The sequence below is a fragment of the Scleropages formosus genome, chromosome 4 (assembly GCF_900964775.1).
Source record: "Scleropages formosus chromosome 4, fSclFor1.1, whole genome shotgun sequence".
Taxonomy (NCBI): Eukaryota; Metazoa; Chordata; class Actinopteri; order Osteoglossiformes; family Osteoglossidae; genus Scleropages; species Scleropages formosus.
In genome coordinates this window covers 242,521-256,409 of record NC_041809.1, presented here as the reverse complement: position 1 = coordinate 256,409, position 13,889 = coordinate 242,521, and the positions used below count along the sequence as shown (strand labels likewise).

Genomic DNA, 13,889 nt, shown 5'->3' with positions numbered 1-13,889 from the left:
ATTGAAGGGTCCCTTTTGTTCAGCACTCGTACTGAAGTGCGGCGCGGTAAATTACGGTGCCGTAAGGGTTCGGACCTTTCCGGTCCAGTTAGTCTCATGGCAACCGATCGTGTGGCTGTCATGGTAACGGAGGGCCCGGACCCAGTTTACCATTGCCCTCGGATTCAAACCCATGTCCCAATGAGTGACCGCCAAGCCCGCAGACCAACAGCTGCTGTGTCTCTGTGGTGAAATAGGTTTGTATGTCTGGCTGTTAACCGAAAGGTTGGTGGGTCGAGCCTCTCCGGTGACGGTGCTCTGTGTTTCCTGGTATAAGAAATACAAACTTCTCAAGTTACAAACACTCCTCACAAGATGTGTGTCTGTCTCATGGAAGTCTGATGTGGACACATCTATTCTACTGCATAATACAATAAATATATCAGCAAACAAACCAAGAGACTCAGTTGGGTCATAAACAAATAATTACATTGTATTTATTCAGTTATGATGCATCATTCCAGCACTGGGACTGGAAATAACAACCGTTCCTAAAGACCTAACAACCTAAGTTCCTAAACAAAAGACTCTGCAGTCCTATTAGCGTTTTCTTTATTTCGGAAGTATGAGACGGACGTGTAAGTTCACACACTGGAGTACAACACACAATTTACAGAAGCCACCCAATGCAGTGCAAGAGCCCTGGTGATGTAAAAAGTGACCAATATCACGTTACAATGAGCACCTCACACATTTCTGCCCCCGTGATATTGACTTAGAAATACATGCGCCTTCAAATTTTCTGCACACTCTTCTCTTTCACATTCATATCAACAATACTGTTAGAGTGATCAAATAAAGGTGCTAGAAATCAATACACCGCCCCTTCCTCTCCCAGTCGCCGTACCGCGTTGGCTCCGGGCCCCTGGGTCCCCCTTTCTCCTTTGTTTCGGGATTGACATCGTCCGGGAACCCTGGAGGCACCGACACGACACACATTTTTTGCACTTTATTTACACTGATTCGCTTAGCTGATGCTTTTGTGCAGAGGGACCTACGCCGATTGGTGTGTCTACAAAACTACAGGGCTGAGAGAAAGAAAATATTGCTCCTCCTTGCTCATTTACATTTATTCATTTATCTGACGCTTTTCTCCAAAGCCACTTACAGTGTTGAGGTTACAGTTGTTCACCCATGTGCACAGCGGGGTAATTTTACTGGAGCAATTCAGGGTACAGTTTACCTTGCTCAGGGCACTAGAGTGGGAGGTGGGGATCGAACCTGTTACCAGTAGCTCTAACCACTCCGCTACCACATACATCGCGGGGGGCCTGAGCCACAGCAACACCGACATTCTTACTTTGCACGACCTCCCTGTGCTCCTCCTCGTCAGGGTGGTCCAAGCGGCCCCGGGGGGTGTGCGCCTTCTTCAAGGGCCCCCTGTCCTTCGCAGCGCCCCCTGCCGACGAGCCCGTGCTTCGCGCCCAAACTGCACAGGGGAAGGAGGGGAGGCACAGGAGGGGGTGGGGGGGGACAGGAGGAGGAGAGGGGATTTACAGGAGGGGGGGGAGGAACGGGGGGGACAGGAGGGGGAGGGGACAGGAGGAGGAGAGGGGATTTACAGGAGGGGGGGGAGGAACGGGGGGACAGGAGGGGGAGGGGACAGGAGGAGGAGAGGGGATGGACAGGAGAGGGAGGGGGGAGGAACGGGGGGACAGGAGGGGGAGGGGACAGGAGGAGGAGAGGGGATTTACAGGAGGGGGGGGAGGAACGGGGGGGACAGGAGGGGGAGGGGGTGGACGGGGGGGAGTAGGGGAGGGACAGGCGAGGGAGGGGGGGACAGGAGGAGGAGGGGGAATGGACAGGAGAGGGAGGGGGGAGGAGGGGAGCGACAGGCGATGGGGGGGGACAGGAGGAGGAGGGGGGATTTACAGGAGGGGGGGAGGAACGGGGGGACAGGAGGGGGAGAGGGTGGACGGGGGGGACAAGAGGGGGAGGGGGTGGACGGGGGGGAGTAGGGGAGGGACAGGCGAGGGAGGGGGGGACAGGAGGAGGAGGGGACAGGAGGAGGAGGGGGGATGGACAGAAGGGGGGGGAGGAACGGGGGGGGGACAGGAGGGGGAGGGGCGGGACAGGGGGGAGGGGGGATGGACAGGAGGAGGAGGGGGGGAGGAACGGGGGGGACAAGAGGGGGAGGAGGTGGACGGGGGGGTGAGGGGAGGGACAGGAGAGGGAGGGGGGAGGAGGGGAGCAACAGGCGAGGGAGGGGGGGGACAGGAGGAGGAGGGGGGATGGACAGGAGGGGGAGGGGACAGGTGGGCAAGGGGGCAGAGCCTTCAGCCACAACACTCCCATGAACACGACAAGAGTGACGTGACTGAGCAGCAGAGCACTTCGAACGAACCGTCGCTCCGCTCCGGGCCGCTGCACGTGACAAGCAGGCGCCGGCCGGGAATGTAAACAAACTACACCCAGTCATCAAACAATCTTCAACATCATCGTCATCATCATCATCATCATCATCATCATCATCATCATCAGCAGGTGTGTAAAACCAAACGGCGTCACCTGTGAAGAGACTCTTCTTTGCCTCAGACTGTTCCGAGCCACCTGTCCAACAAAACAGCAAACTCGAACCTGGGCGGACATTTCCGTTGCGCGCGGCCAACAGAACGGAGCCAAACCGGTCACGAAACGCGCCGTCGCTGCTCAGCGGCAGTAGAGCGACGCCCGTGACGTCATCATTAATGGACGCGCCATGGAACGCCGTGTGCTGACGTCACAGCACAGCCGCCCCACGTGACTGCGTTTCTTCCGTCTCTTTTCGCTCTTGCGTCCGAGTTCGGGACGAAGTTGCTGTAGGTCTTTAGTTCTCTAAATTGTATCACTGATTTTTTTTTTTTTTTTTTTTTTTACTGTTAGTATTTCTGCTTTTATTTTTAATTATTTTCTGAGACGTCAAGAGAGTTTTATTTCGCGTCAACATTCACCTCAATTATTGATTGCCTTTCTTCCCTTGTTGTTCACTTCATTTTTTTTTTCTTCTTCTTCATTTCTTGTTGTTCTTTTCATATTCACGCACTGTAGTAGTGTACACTAGTGTACACAGACACTCATATTTCTGCCCACACGTCATACTCTGAAGCCACATTCATGCATTCCCGCAGCTCTGTGGTGAGGAAGCCAGTAGGTTTCATGTTTGCAGCCCAAACGTCCCACTGGAGCCGCGTTCACCTGGGCAGGAGCGCTCACTTACGCTCACTTACGCTGTTTACTCTGGTGCTTGTTGTCCTCATAGCGCCCCGTGTCCCACGATTCATTTCACTGGTGGAACAATGAGGAAAAATCGCTCGTCCTTCGTCTGAGTGCATCGCATGGTAAAACCGTGCTTCAGTAGTACCCGAACATTGACCGCGGAGTGAAGACACGCCCCTCCCGAGGGACTGAACGGCCGAGCGTCGAACCCATCATCACCTCGAAGGCGGTGGGTGGGAGCCCGGCTTCCCAGCAGTCCCCGGTGGGGTTCGAATCCCGGGACAGAGCGGTCCTCGGAGGGAGCGGCTGCAGCGCAGTAAACGAAAGGAACTGCACACAGTGTCACAGAGTACGGTACGGTACGGTACGGTACGGTAGGGTACAGTCTCGTGCAGCGCAGGGAGGCACTTGAAAGAACTCAATGTGTGCGAATGAATAAATGAGACGCAGGTAGAAGCGCGGTAAAGTTCACTGGGCATAAAGAAAACGTCAGTGTGGGACGATGATAAGAACAGAAATAATAACTTTATTGTACTGTATATATAACGCCTTTAAAATAGGCTTCTTTAAAAGCATCGGAAGCCGGTAAAAAAAGAAAAACGCCTTTTATATGTACAGGACATAAATATTCATCGTGTTTATTTGTTACCACCTATTTGCCTTCCCGGGAACACGTGATAAACCTGATAAATCATGTTGTGCAGAAAAAGAAAAAGCATCATTAACAGTGAAAACGATACAGAAGCATCTTTACTTGAACCCACCAGGTTTCCACAAAATTATGTAACAATCTGTACAAACGAACTTCACCGTGAATCGGGTCACAAATATTTCAGTGACAGAGAGAAAAATTGAAAGAGATTTTTAAAAAAGAAAAAAAAGAAAAAAGTAGTACGGGGTCCTCCATTCAATCAATGACATGATTGTTGGCGACACTTTGTGGTCCACGTGAAAAGCGCCAGAGGGTAAAGTAACTTCGCACGAGCAACATTTCATCCCTGCTCGACACGAACAAAGAAGGACAGGCTTCGTGGGATTGGAAAGAAGTTCTCCGCGTTCTGACAGCACGTGACGCGCACCGAAGCGCGCGCTCCAGTCACCGGCCACGCCCCCTACTCGCACGTGGACGCGCCGCTCATCTTGCCCACGTTCTCGGCCCACGGCTGCAGGTTCTGCAGCGCGAACAGGGACGTGTTGCTCCGGCACAGCGGGTCCGGCACCAGCGGCTGGTTCAGCGTCTTCTGGAAGGCCTCGTGCTGGAGCTGCAGCAGGATGCGGTTCGCGTGCTGCCGCTCGGCCTCGCGCTCCTCCGCTGTCTGCCGCCTGCGCAGCCGAAGCAGCCGAACGTTAACGGTGCCCCCCCGCGCGAGCACTTCGGCTCCGCATTTCATTACACGCGCAGTAAATCGGTAGGCGCGGCGGGGACGACAGGCGGCTGCGCACGTGCCGGACCCCCACGTGTTTCGGACCGGGGGCCCCGATAACCACACAGCACGTAAAAAAACAAAAAGTGGGTGGGACGCTTAGAGTTGCTGGGGGTCGGTTCCCTTGATCAAGGGACTCACCCTGAACCGATAGAGCAAAAAAAAGACTGTAAAACTCTAACTCTTACTCTGTAAAAGGGGTAAATGTAAGCAGTGTAAGGGGGGTGCGGTGGCGCAGTGGGTTGGACCGGGTCCTGCTCTCCGGTGGGTCTGGGGTTCGAGTCCCGCTTGGGGTGCCTTGCGGCGGACTGGCGTCCCGTCCTGGGTGTGTCCCCTTCCCCCTCCGGCCTTACGCCCTGTGTTACCGGGTTGGCTCCGGTTCCCCGCGACCCCGTATGGGACAAGCGGTTCTGAAAATGTGTGTGTGTGTGTGTGTGTAAGCAGTGTAAGGCGCTCAGGAGAAAAGCGTGAGCTACATAAATGAATCATGCAATATTGATGCAATGGATGTGTGAGTGAGTTATGACAAGGAAGTGGGTAGTCGCTCTACCGGTACCGATCCGGGCCACGTAAAAGTGTCCTCCTTATACGTCCTTCCGTGATTTTTGTTCGTAACTCTAACGTCATCCCCGAATAAAGCTTTACAAAGCTAGTCCTGTAACGTAATGTAAATGTTATATACACTATATATTATATATATAGTGATAGTTTTACGCAGCTTCTCGTGTGGTGGAAAGAAAGAAAGTGACTGTACTGTACAGTCACTCATCCAAGTGTCTCTTCGTGCTCATCTAATGAACACTTTGTATTTTCTATGAGATGTTCGTCGCTTGGAGAAAAGTGTGTGATGATGTAAATGTATCGGTGCCGCGGAGCGGGGACCCTGTACAGTACGCGTTCACTTTGTGTTCCTTACCAACGGATAGAACCGTGTCCCACGCGTCTAAGGGCATGAACATGAATGATTGTTAAAATGTATTCATACACTTAAATATAGGACCTTTGAAATGTAACATTTTTGCACGATCGCTGCTTTAACAATTAACAATTTCCTCCAGAAAGGAATATTTATCTTTTACCACATTTACATTTACATTTATTCATTTAGCAGACGCTTTTGTTTGCCAAAGCGACGTACATCTCAGCAAAGTACAATGTATGCATTACATTAAGTTAAACTATAAATAAGGTATAAAATGCTTCTTAAATGAACGCCGTTATGACGCACTAATCATATAATCATTCAGTCTAATCGAATATAGGACATACTGTATAGACAGTGTATAAATACATAAGAAAATGCTGTAGAACATGTAATCCTATATATAGAATTATGCTATAGCATCATCTAGAAAATGAAATATTAATATTGTAGTGTAAGGTTCAGAGGATCTTACATAAATGAATAAAATTGAATGGACATAAAGTTATGATAGCATTTGTACTGAAGTGACTATACTTCTGTATGTTTTTAATATAGCAACAGTAGTTTTCACAAAAATCCACAGTTTTTTACAAAGGAACAAAAAATGTACTGTAACGAACGAAAGGTTACATCAATAAATACGAATACAACACCAAGTAAAGGGTGAAACAATAAATCTAATGAGGGTTCAGTTTACACAGTTGCCTTTGGCAGTTCTTTTGAACAGAATCCAGTTTTTTTAACAGAGTTTTTTGAAAAAGAAATTAATTGCCTCGTTTGATTTTAATTTTTAAAATCGAAAAGCGACCGTTATCTGTTCTCTACTCGACGTCTGTTGTTAAGTTACAACAATGACGTCATAGGCGGCAAACGCGCGCTGCTCAAGACCCCACTTTTTGGGCTCACCTCCACTTAGTCCTCCTGTTCTGGAACCAGGTCTTCACCTGGCCGTCCGTCATCCTCAGCGCCTTGGCCAGGGCCGCGCGCTCCGCCGAAGACAGGTACTTCTGCCGGTGGAAGCGCTTCTCGAGCTCGCACACCTGCAGGCGCGTGAACGACGTCCGCGGCTTCTTCTTCTTGGGCGGAGTGCGGTTCTGGTACGGGTGACCTACGCGGCGCGTTACAGGGAGGGGTGAGAGGGCTGCTGCGACGGGGACGGGACGAGGGAGGGAGGGAGGGAGACATGGGGGGACGGATGGACAGATGGACAGACAGGGACAGCGACAGGGCGAAAGCAAGCGGCACAGTGAGCAACATGCCGGGGTCAGCAGCCTATCCACACACCTCATCCTACACACGTGAATAAAAGCAGCAGGAAAGTGGGGCTGCAGAGAACCTCCTGCTCAGGGAGGATCCCCCGAGGGCGGAATGAGGCCTCTGTGTCCCTCAGAGCTGCACTGCTCCAGGCGCAGGTCCAGGCCGTGGTGATGTCCCACCTGGACGACTGCGGCTCCCTCCTCTCTGCTCTTCTGGCCTCTAGCTGATACACAGCGCCGGCCGTGTGCAAGTTGTGCACGTCCTGCCAAAATGTTCCCTCGTCTCTCGCCATGTTCGTCCCGTAGCTGCCAGCGTCCGGTTCCGCGCTCGGTCCGCAAAACCTCAATGCGACCTAAGGTTCTGGCTCCAATACGGTGAAATGAGCTCCCCCTCTCACTCAGAACTGCTGAATCTCTCTACATTTTTTAACGCTCTCGAAACTCACCTCTTTCACGCTGATCTCCTAAGCGCATGACAAACATGGAAGTGTTTGTTTAATGTTTCTTTCAATAATTTCTTTAATAATACAAAGTCTGTATGCAGCTACACATGTAATGTACACTGGTTTATATCGTGGTATGTGACACATAGGCTGTACTCTAGAAACTGAGCTCCTCCACCTCTGGTTAACTGGTGGCCCCGCTCACTAAGGTGTGAAGGTTCTGGGTTTTGTCCGATATGGCGGAATGAGCACTCTGTGTCCCTCAGAGCTGCTGAATCCCTTGTAAAATTTGCTACTCATGTAAAGACTGCAGGCAGAAATGGCCTTCTGTTCACTCTGAGCTCATGAAAAGTCTCTGATGAATGAATAAAAGTCACTGTAAATGTAAATGTAGGGCTGTCACTGCGATTTCCTGGTTCAAACCCCACCTTCAGTAAATTACCTGGATACACTGACACAATAAAATTGTTACAGTGACTTAGTCAGCTGTGTAAATGGGTAAATCAGTGGAAATCTAATTTTCATCAATTTAACCCACCATGGAGAAGGGATTCAGATAAATAAAAGTTTATTATTATTATTATTATTCTTATTATTCTCATTCTTCTTCTTCTTATTATTATTATTATTAGTCAGCGAATCGAAATACGTGCTAAAACTTGCCTTCAGCCTATGAAACTCGATTTGGTCTCAAAGATTCTAGCAGTGCAAGTGACCTTGGTGAATAAACTGTGATGATAATTTAATAATGTGCCGCAAACACTGCACAGTGTTCTTTGGAAGTCGCTTTGGACAAAATGAAGTAAATGAAGTAAATAAGGTAAAGTAGATTATATTGCCAAAAAAATCAGAAGAAATATTTTCTGGTAAATATTTCAGGCTCAACAGTCTGTTCGTCGCCGCACTTCGATGCTGAAAATGAAGCTCCAGTTTCTGAGACGGGGGTTTTGCCCACAGGTTTAATGTTGAGAAAAAGGAAAAGTTGTCTCTAAAACCATATGAATTATTGATAACTATAATGCCGCAGCGTCATACATTAAAATGACAGAACATTGAACGGCGGCCCTGGTTTTTAATTTTACTGTCATGCAACTTTAATATTATATGTCTGCAGATCATTGTTATTTACAGAAAAAAATAAGAGATGTTGAATTAATTGGGACCCAAGACTGTGTGAAATTAAATGCGGGCTTGTGCGTTACGATTTTTAGCACTTTTTTTCCATCATTTTAAAGAAAGATTTCGGTGTATTTGGTACAAGAGAACAACGCCGATCATTTCTTTTTAGGACAAAAAGACGGATAACTGTATTTTCGTGATTTATAAACGTTTTACTATTAATAGCATTTATTAAACTATTAAGAAGGTCTAATAACATTTTAATTTACCGTTCTAATTGTGTATTGTTTTAAAAAAATATCGTTTTCCAACTCACAAAAAATAAAAGTTCAAACATCCTTATTATGTAATAACGACTGATAATAAAAAACTTGAATATTATTTAATTTAAATAAAAGGTTCTTGTTATATTTTCCAGCAGACTATCGATTTTATTAACTTACCTCCTCATTACAAGTGAGATTTGGCTTTCGCTGTAAACCTAACCGTTTCATATATACAGATTTCATAGAGAAATGTATAAATAGAACTGAATAAGTATATACGTACACTATATACGTATGTATATATAGAGTTTATGTACAATAAATCAATATGCATTTCCTTCTATAGACACAAAGACTGATTTCGAGCGGAGCGGTAACGCCTGTGTAAAATGATCGTCCTAAAGGTAAATCATGACTGAGCTGGACTACATGAGACACTAGTAGAGAATATGATTATGAGGGCAATAAAACAGAAACCTTTGTCATACTGTGTATTTTGCCGTTATTACTCAGTTTTACCTGCATCACCGGTTCTTTTTCAAAACAAAGTTTTACCTATAATATTAGGGGGAATTGAGACGCGCGCGCGCACACACACACACACACACACACACACACACAGAGGTCCACCTGCGCTCTCACCTGTAAACCTGTCCTTCGTGTATCTTCTGTTACTTTCCATCCACGGGAACGTTAATCCCGTGAGGCTGCCGAACGCGTTCACGCCGCACGCACCCTCCGGCACCGCGCCCGCGCTCGCGCCCGTCTGCGGGAGCGCGGCGAGCGCGCGGTGCGCTGGCACGCGGATGACGGCAGGCGGAGCGAGGCCGTTCCCGCCGACGCTCAAACCCGGGTGCAGAGCTGCCGGGTCCGCGCTGTAGGACGAGCCCACGGCCACGGAGCTGCACCCTGTGCCTGACCCGGCCGGCGCGTTCCCGGCCGGACCGTAGCCGAGCGCGCAGCCGCAGTCCGAGTCGCCGAACCGGGGGCCCGCGACGACGAGGCAGCTGCTGTGTTCCGGTCCGTGCTGCAGGATGTGGTCGATGCCGAAGCTGATGGGCTCCGCCGGGGAGAGGTGCAGGTGCGCGGCGGGCTGCTCCATGGTGCGCGGAGGTGCTCCGAGTCGGGGCTGCGGAGAGACGTCCTCATAGGTGTCGCGCACTGTGCGTGTGTGCGCGCGCGCGCGCGCGCGTTTGTGTGTGTGTGTGTGCGTGTCTGTGAGCGCGCGTGTGTGTGTGTGTGTGTGTGAGGCCAAGGCGAAACTGAAGCCGACGGATGCTGTGCGTGTGTTTCTTCTTCTTCTCCTCGACACGTGGAGAATTGGACACTTGGACACTCGGACCGAGCTCGCACTGGAAGGACCTGTCTTGACAAGTCCAGTCTAACTGGGATTTTCAGTCGCCGTGCTGAACGGTCACCGTGGGCGCGAGACGCCTGCGCCGACGGTGTAAATATGGTGTGTAAATGTAAAGGTAAAGTGTGGTACTCGAAATACGCGCTGCCCGTTACGCGACACCCATGGCATGTGGACCCAAAGGCGTCTTATGCGATGTGAGTGGTCAGGGGGCGGTTGGAATGGATGGATGGATGGATGGATGGATGGATGGATGGATGTTTCTCACTCCAGTTTTTACCACTCAGCGCTAAAGTCCGATCCGCGCCGCGCGGACAGAAATAAAGCGAAATGACTTTTCTTCTGTAGCGCTGAACACTGGAGTCGGGAGTGAAAGTCAGTGATTTTTTCTTATCACTCGATGACGGAGAGAAAAAACAAAAACACGAAGGCAACTTTACTTGTGAAATGTAATTTACATTTACATTTCCATTTATTAATTTAGCAGACGCTTTTGTCCAAAGCGACGTACATCTCAGCAAAAGTACAATTTATGCACTACATTTAGAGATGGAGACATACCTGCAGACATGAAAATCTCAAGCAAACCTAGTTTGTTCTTCAATTTCAATTTATTAGACCTGAAGTTGCAAGTATGCAAATAAACCTGTATCTTTCTAGGAAGGAGATGTGTTGCAATTATTATTATTATTATTATTATTATTATTATTATTATTATTATTATTATTATTTATTGTCACTCCTCACTGACTCAGTGAATAGACAAAACTAAAATGAACTCAAGAAACGAACCCGTGTGTTTTTGTGCCAGGGACATGTGTCACTATTAACAACCTATTTACTGTCCTCTGAGAAACACACGCGTCACGAGGACTGTAAACAAACACTGATCGCGCGCGCGCGCGCACACACACACACACACACACACACACAGAGCAGATGGAGACAAAGGAGAAACAGAAAGGAGAAAAACAGAGAAGAGGAACAAGAGGCATAAATACTGATTTGTATCTGAGTGTCAGCATGCAGGAGATGGACTGAGTTCATAACTGGGATTCGAACATGATCTACACTGGACTGAACCGGACTCCTGTCTCCTCTTCTTTACCTGCTGTTAAATGAGATCAGAACTTGTGTGAAATGAGTGCTTTTACTATAATGAGGCAGGATATCAGTTTTCTGATGTACACTCTTCTCACATTCATTCGTTTAGCTGATACTTGTCTCCAGAGCAACGAAGAACAGTTTACAGAGCTGGGTAATTTTACTGGAGTAGTTCAGGGTAAGTACCTGGCTGAAGTCAACTACAGCTAGAGGGGTGATGGAATCCACAACCTCCAGGTCCAAAGGCAGGGGCACCAACCACTACGCTACCAATAATGATGTGATGGTAAGTACCCTGACGTTGAGTGACCAGCTCCTCCACCTGGATAGGCTCCGGACCACCGCAACCCTGCACTAGACACTAACTGCTACTGGACTGTATTCTGAGTAAAGTGAGTGATGTGGACGTGTTGGACATTCCGGTACATTTACAGTGTCCAGTGTGTTGTTTTAAAAGGCTGTAAGTATGAATATAAACATATGTGTGGTCAGTGAAATACACATGTTTATTTGAGATTATTCCAAACATCAGCTGAGTCACATCACCCACCGCAGTTGTGGTTAGTTGCGCAGAGTGGCCATAAAAATACCTGAGAAGCGACATACATTAAATGATGAGTTTACATCTTTGAAAAAAATACATACACTCTTTTACTTTAAAGCTGGACTGACAATGAAAAGTGTTGTACAATTTAAAAGGAATAAAAAATTGCTCGATTGATTTTTTCCCTCTGAAAGCTTAAGGGACATGATTATTTAGCAGAAGGCATTAAAGTATTAATATTTGATACAGGGATCCAGGGATTCATGTTGGCCAGTTGACCCACATGAAAGTTTAATGAAACGTCCTACGACACTTTGTGATGATGGGCAATAACAGAAACTCGGAGCGCTTCAGCAGAGGGTAAATTATTGAAAAGAAATGCAATACTAATGCGTCTGGCTGTGAACTGCTGACATGTGAGCCAAAACATGTATTTTCAAATGACAATGTACTGTATTTTTACAGTGCTCCAAGAGCCAATGTATATTCTGTGGTCAATAAAAAAGTAATTTTGATATTCCACAGGCTATTCTGTTCTCTCAGGTCCAACAGCAGGTCCCAGCAGCCAGCTGTGGGAACCAAGGCCATCAACACGTACACTCAGTGATGCAGATGTGGACGACCGTCCTTGATAAAAATGATTCCAGTGTTTCACACCACGGAGGACAGGCATTGGCCGATGGATAAATCGGTGGTTTACGTTTACATTTATGCGTTCGGTCATTTACACATTTATCGAAGTTCCGATGCACGTTCAGCATCAGTGTGTTTTTCTCCATTTGTAGCCAACGCTCCACTCAGCACTTCTTTGAAGAGGTCATTTTTCTCACATGTACCTGTCCAGAGGTGGACAGCAGGCCTCGGCCTCTGGAGGGTCCTCCGGCCTAGAGAGGAGCTGCAGATGAACCGGTGGCAGGAACACCCACATACTCTTCCACACAGCATTAATTTCCCTATGGGGATGATATTATTATTATTATTATTATTATTATTATCATTACATTCACCCTCAAGTCTGTCTGCTTTGCCTGTAAGATGCTCTTCTTGCCCTGTTAAGTGTTTCCTTTGGTCAGACGAAGGTGTTTCATCCAAACTCGTACTGGGTTAGACGCAGCACGGTGCTTCATCCTGGATTGTTGGACCGCGTCGAGCACTTGTTTGCTTCGTACAAAAATAACTTGTGGACGGCGGCGTCTCGCTCCGTCTCCATCAATCTTACATGCAGCAGCTCACGCGAAACACACTTTTCCCCGCGTTCAGAGGCCGTGGGCTGCGGCTGCGCAGGGGGATCCCGCACGGGTAAATTAGGGTCCAGATTGATGGCCGAGGGATTCTCCTGTGGCACGCGGGAAATGTCCTGGAGCCCAGCACCATGTGGATTCACTCGTGGTCTGACAGCGGATTTGACTCCTCGACAGGACGCCTTCGTTCTCCGGCTGCCCTCGGCAACCCGGCCCCTCCGCTCAAGTGCGGCCGCATCCTGTCGCCTCGGCCGGACTCTGCGGAGACAAGCGGAACAGCGAGGCTCTTCTTTCCCGTAATGAGTCCCGCTACAGCGAGCCCAGCTGGAACGTGTCCTTTTGTGTGGGGGGGAGGGACTCGACCTGTTGGCTACCGGGCAGCCGGTTGGTCGCTGCTCGGTGTGGGAGCTCAGTGAGATGTCCACGGCGGACGTGTCCATCCGCTCTTCTCTGGGGACACCGGGGGGGACACTTAGCGCTCCCTCATGTAGCTGTGAAAAAAACGCGGCGCAGTGAAGAACAAGTGCCGACGTGGCTTTGATCAAGTACTTTCCCTGAACCGATACGGCAAAGATCACCCTGCTGTGTCGGAGGGAAAATACTGTCAGGAGCTCATTGTATAAAACACTGTAAGGTATTTTCACAAAAAGAACCCGATACATTTTTTAAAAAGTAAGAATAAATGTAGCTCTTCGGGCCCCTAGCATTTAGCATTTAGCTGCTAGCGCTCTAAAGAGAGGAGTCCTGCTCTGGAACCTCAGCGGGTGTGTGTGCTCTCCACTTTAGCTAAAACGCAGCACAGCACGTTGCATAATTTGTCTTAATTAATTAGTTGTAATACCGTATCTTCCAGTTACCAGAGACTCTCCTCCCGGTAGCTTCTCATAAATGTATTCATGATGGTGCAGTAGCAGACCGCGCTAATAAAGCCTCATCACCTGGCTGACCGGTGGCCCGGAGCCCCGTGTTTCGGCGGCAG

At 48.6% G+C, this 13,889-nt stretch overlaps 2 protein-coding genes across 2 annotated transcripts; both read right to left on the bottom strand.

Moving 5' to 3' along the window:
• Positions 1-451: 451 nt before the first annotated feature.
• Positions 452-3,176, bottom strand: sdhaf4 (succinate dehydrogenase complex assembly factor 4). The gene is made up of 4 exons (XM_018740098.2): positions 3,111-3,176; positions 2,548-2,752; positions 1,340-1,468; positions 452-953 (listed from the first exon to the last, which is right to left on the bottom strand). The coding sequence occupies exons 1-4, from the start codon at positions 3,174-3,176 to the stop codon at positions 844-846; spliced, it is 510 nt and encodes a 169-aa protein (XP_018595614.2). The 3' UTR covers positions 452-843.
• A 1,170-nt stretch (positions 3,177-4,346) lies between these two features.
• LOC108927022 (T-cell leukemia homeobox protein 1-like) lies at positions 4,347-9,769 on the bottom strand. The gene is made up of 3 exons (XM_029251465.1): positions 9,310-9,769; positions 6,490-6,727; positions 4,347-4,557 (listed from the first exon to the last, which is right to left on the bottom strand). The coding sequence occupies exons 1-3, from the start codon at positions 9,767-9,769 to the stop codon at positions 4,347-4,349; spliced, it is 909 nt and encodes a 302-aa protein (XP_029107298.1).
• Positions 9,770-13,889: the final 4,120 nt, after the last annotated feature.

What these genes read in the sequence shown, in the direction of transcription:
- LOC108927022 (XM_029251465.1), bottom strand. Translation starts at nt 9,769, where the DNA reads ATGGAGCAGCCCGCCGCGCACCTGCACCTCTCCCCGGCGGAGCCCATC. An exon ending in CACGAAGGACAGGTTTACAG is followed by an intron (nt 6,728 to 9,309) that starts GTGAGAGCGCAG and finishes TCCCCGTCGCAG; the next exon opens with CAGCCCTCTCACCCCTCCCT. An exon ending in AACAGGAGGACTAAGTGGAG is followed by an intron (nt 4,558 to 6,489) that starts GTGAGCCCAAAA and finishes TCGGCTGCGCAG; the next exon opens with GCGGCAGACAGCGGAGGAGC.
- sdhaf4 (XM_018740098.2), bottom strand. Translation starts at nt 3,176, where the DNA reads ATGAAACCTACTGGCTTCCTCACCACAGAGCTGCGGGAATGCATGAAT. An exon ending in ATGTGGCTTCAGAGTATGAC is followed by an intron (nt 2,753 to 3,110) that starts GTGTGGGCAGAA and finishes CTGTGACGTCAG; the next exon opens with CACACGGCGTTCCATGGCGC. An exon ending in AAAGAAGAGTCTCTTCACAG is followed by an intron (nt 1,469 to 2,547) that starts GTGACGCCGTTT and finishes TCCCCTGTGCAG; the next exon opens with TTTGGGCGCGAAGCACGGGC.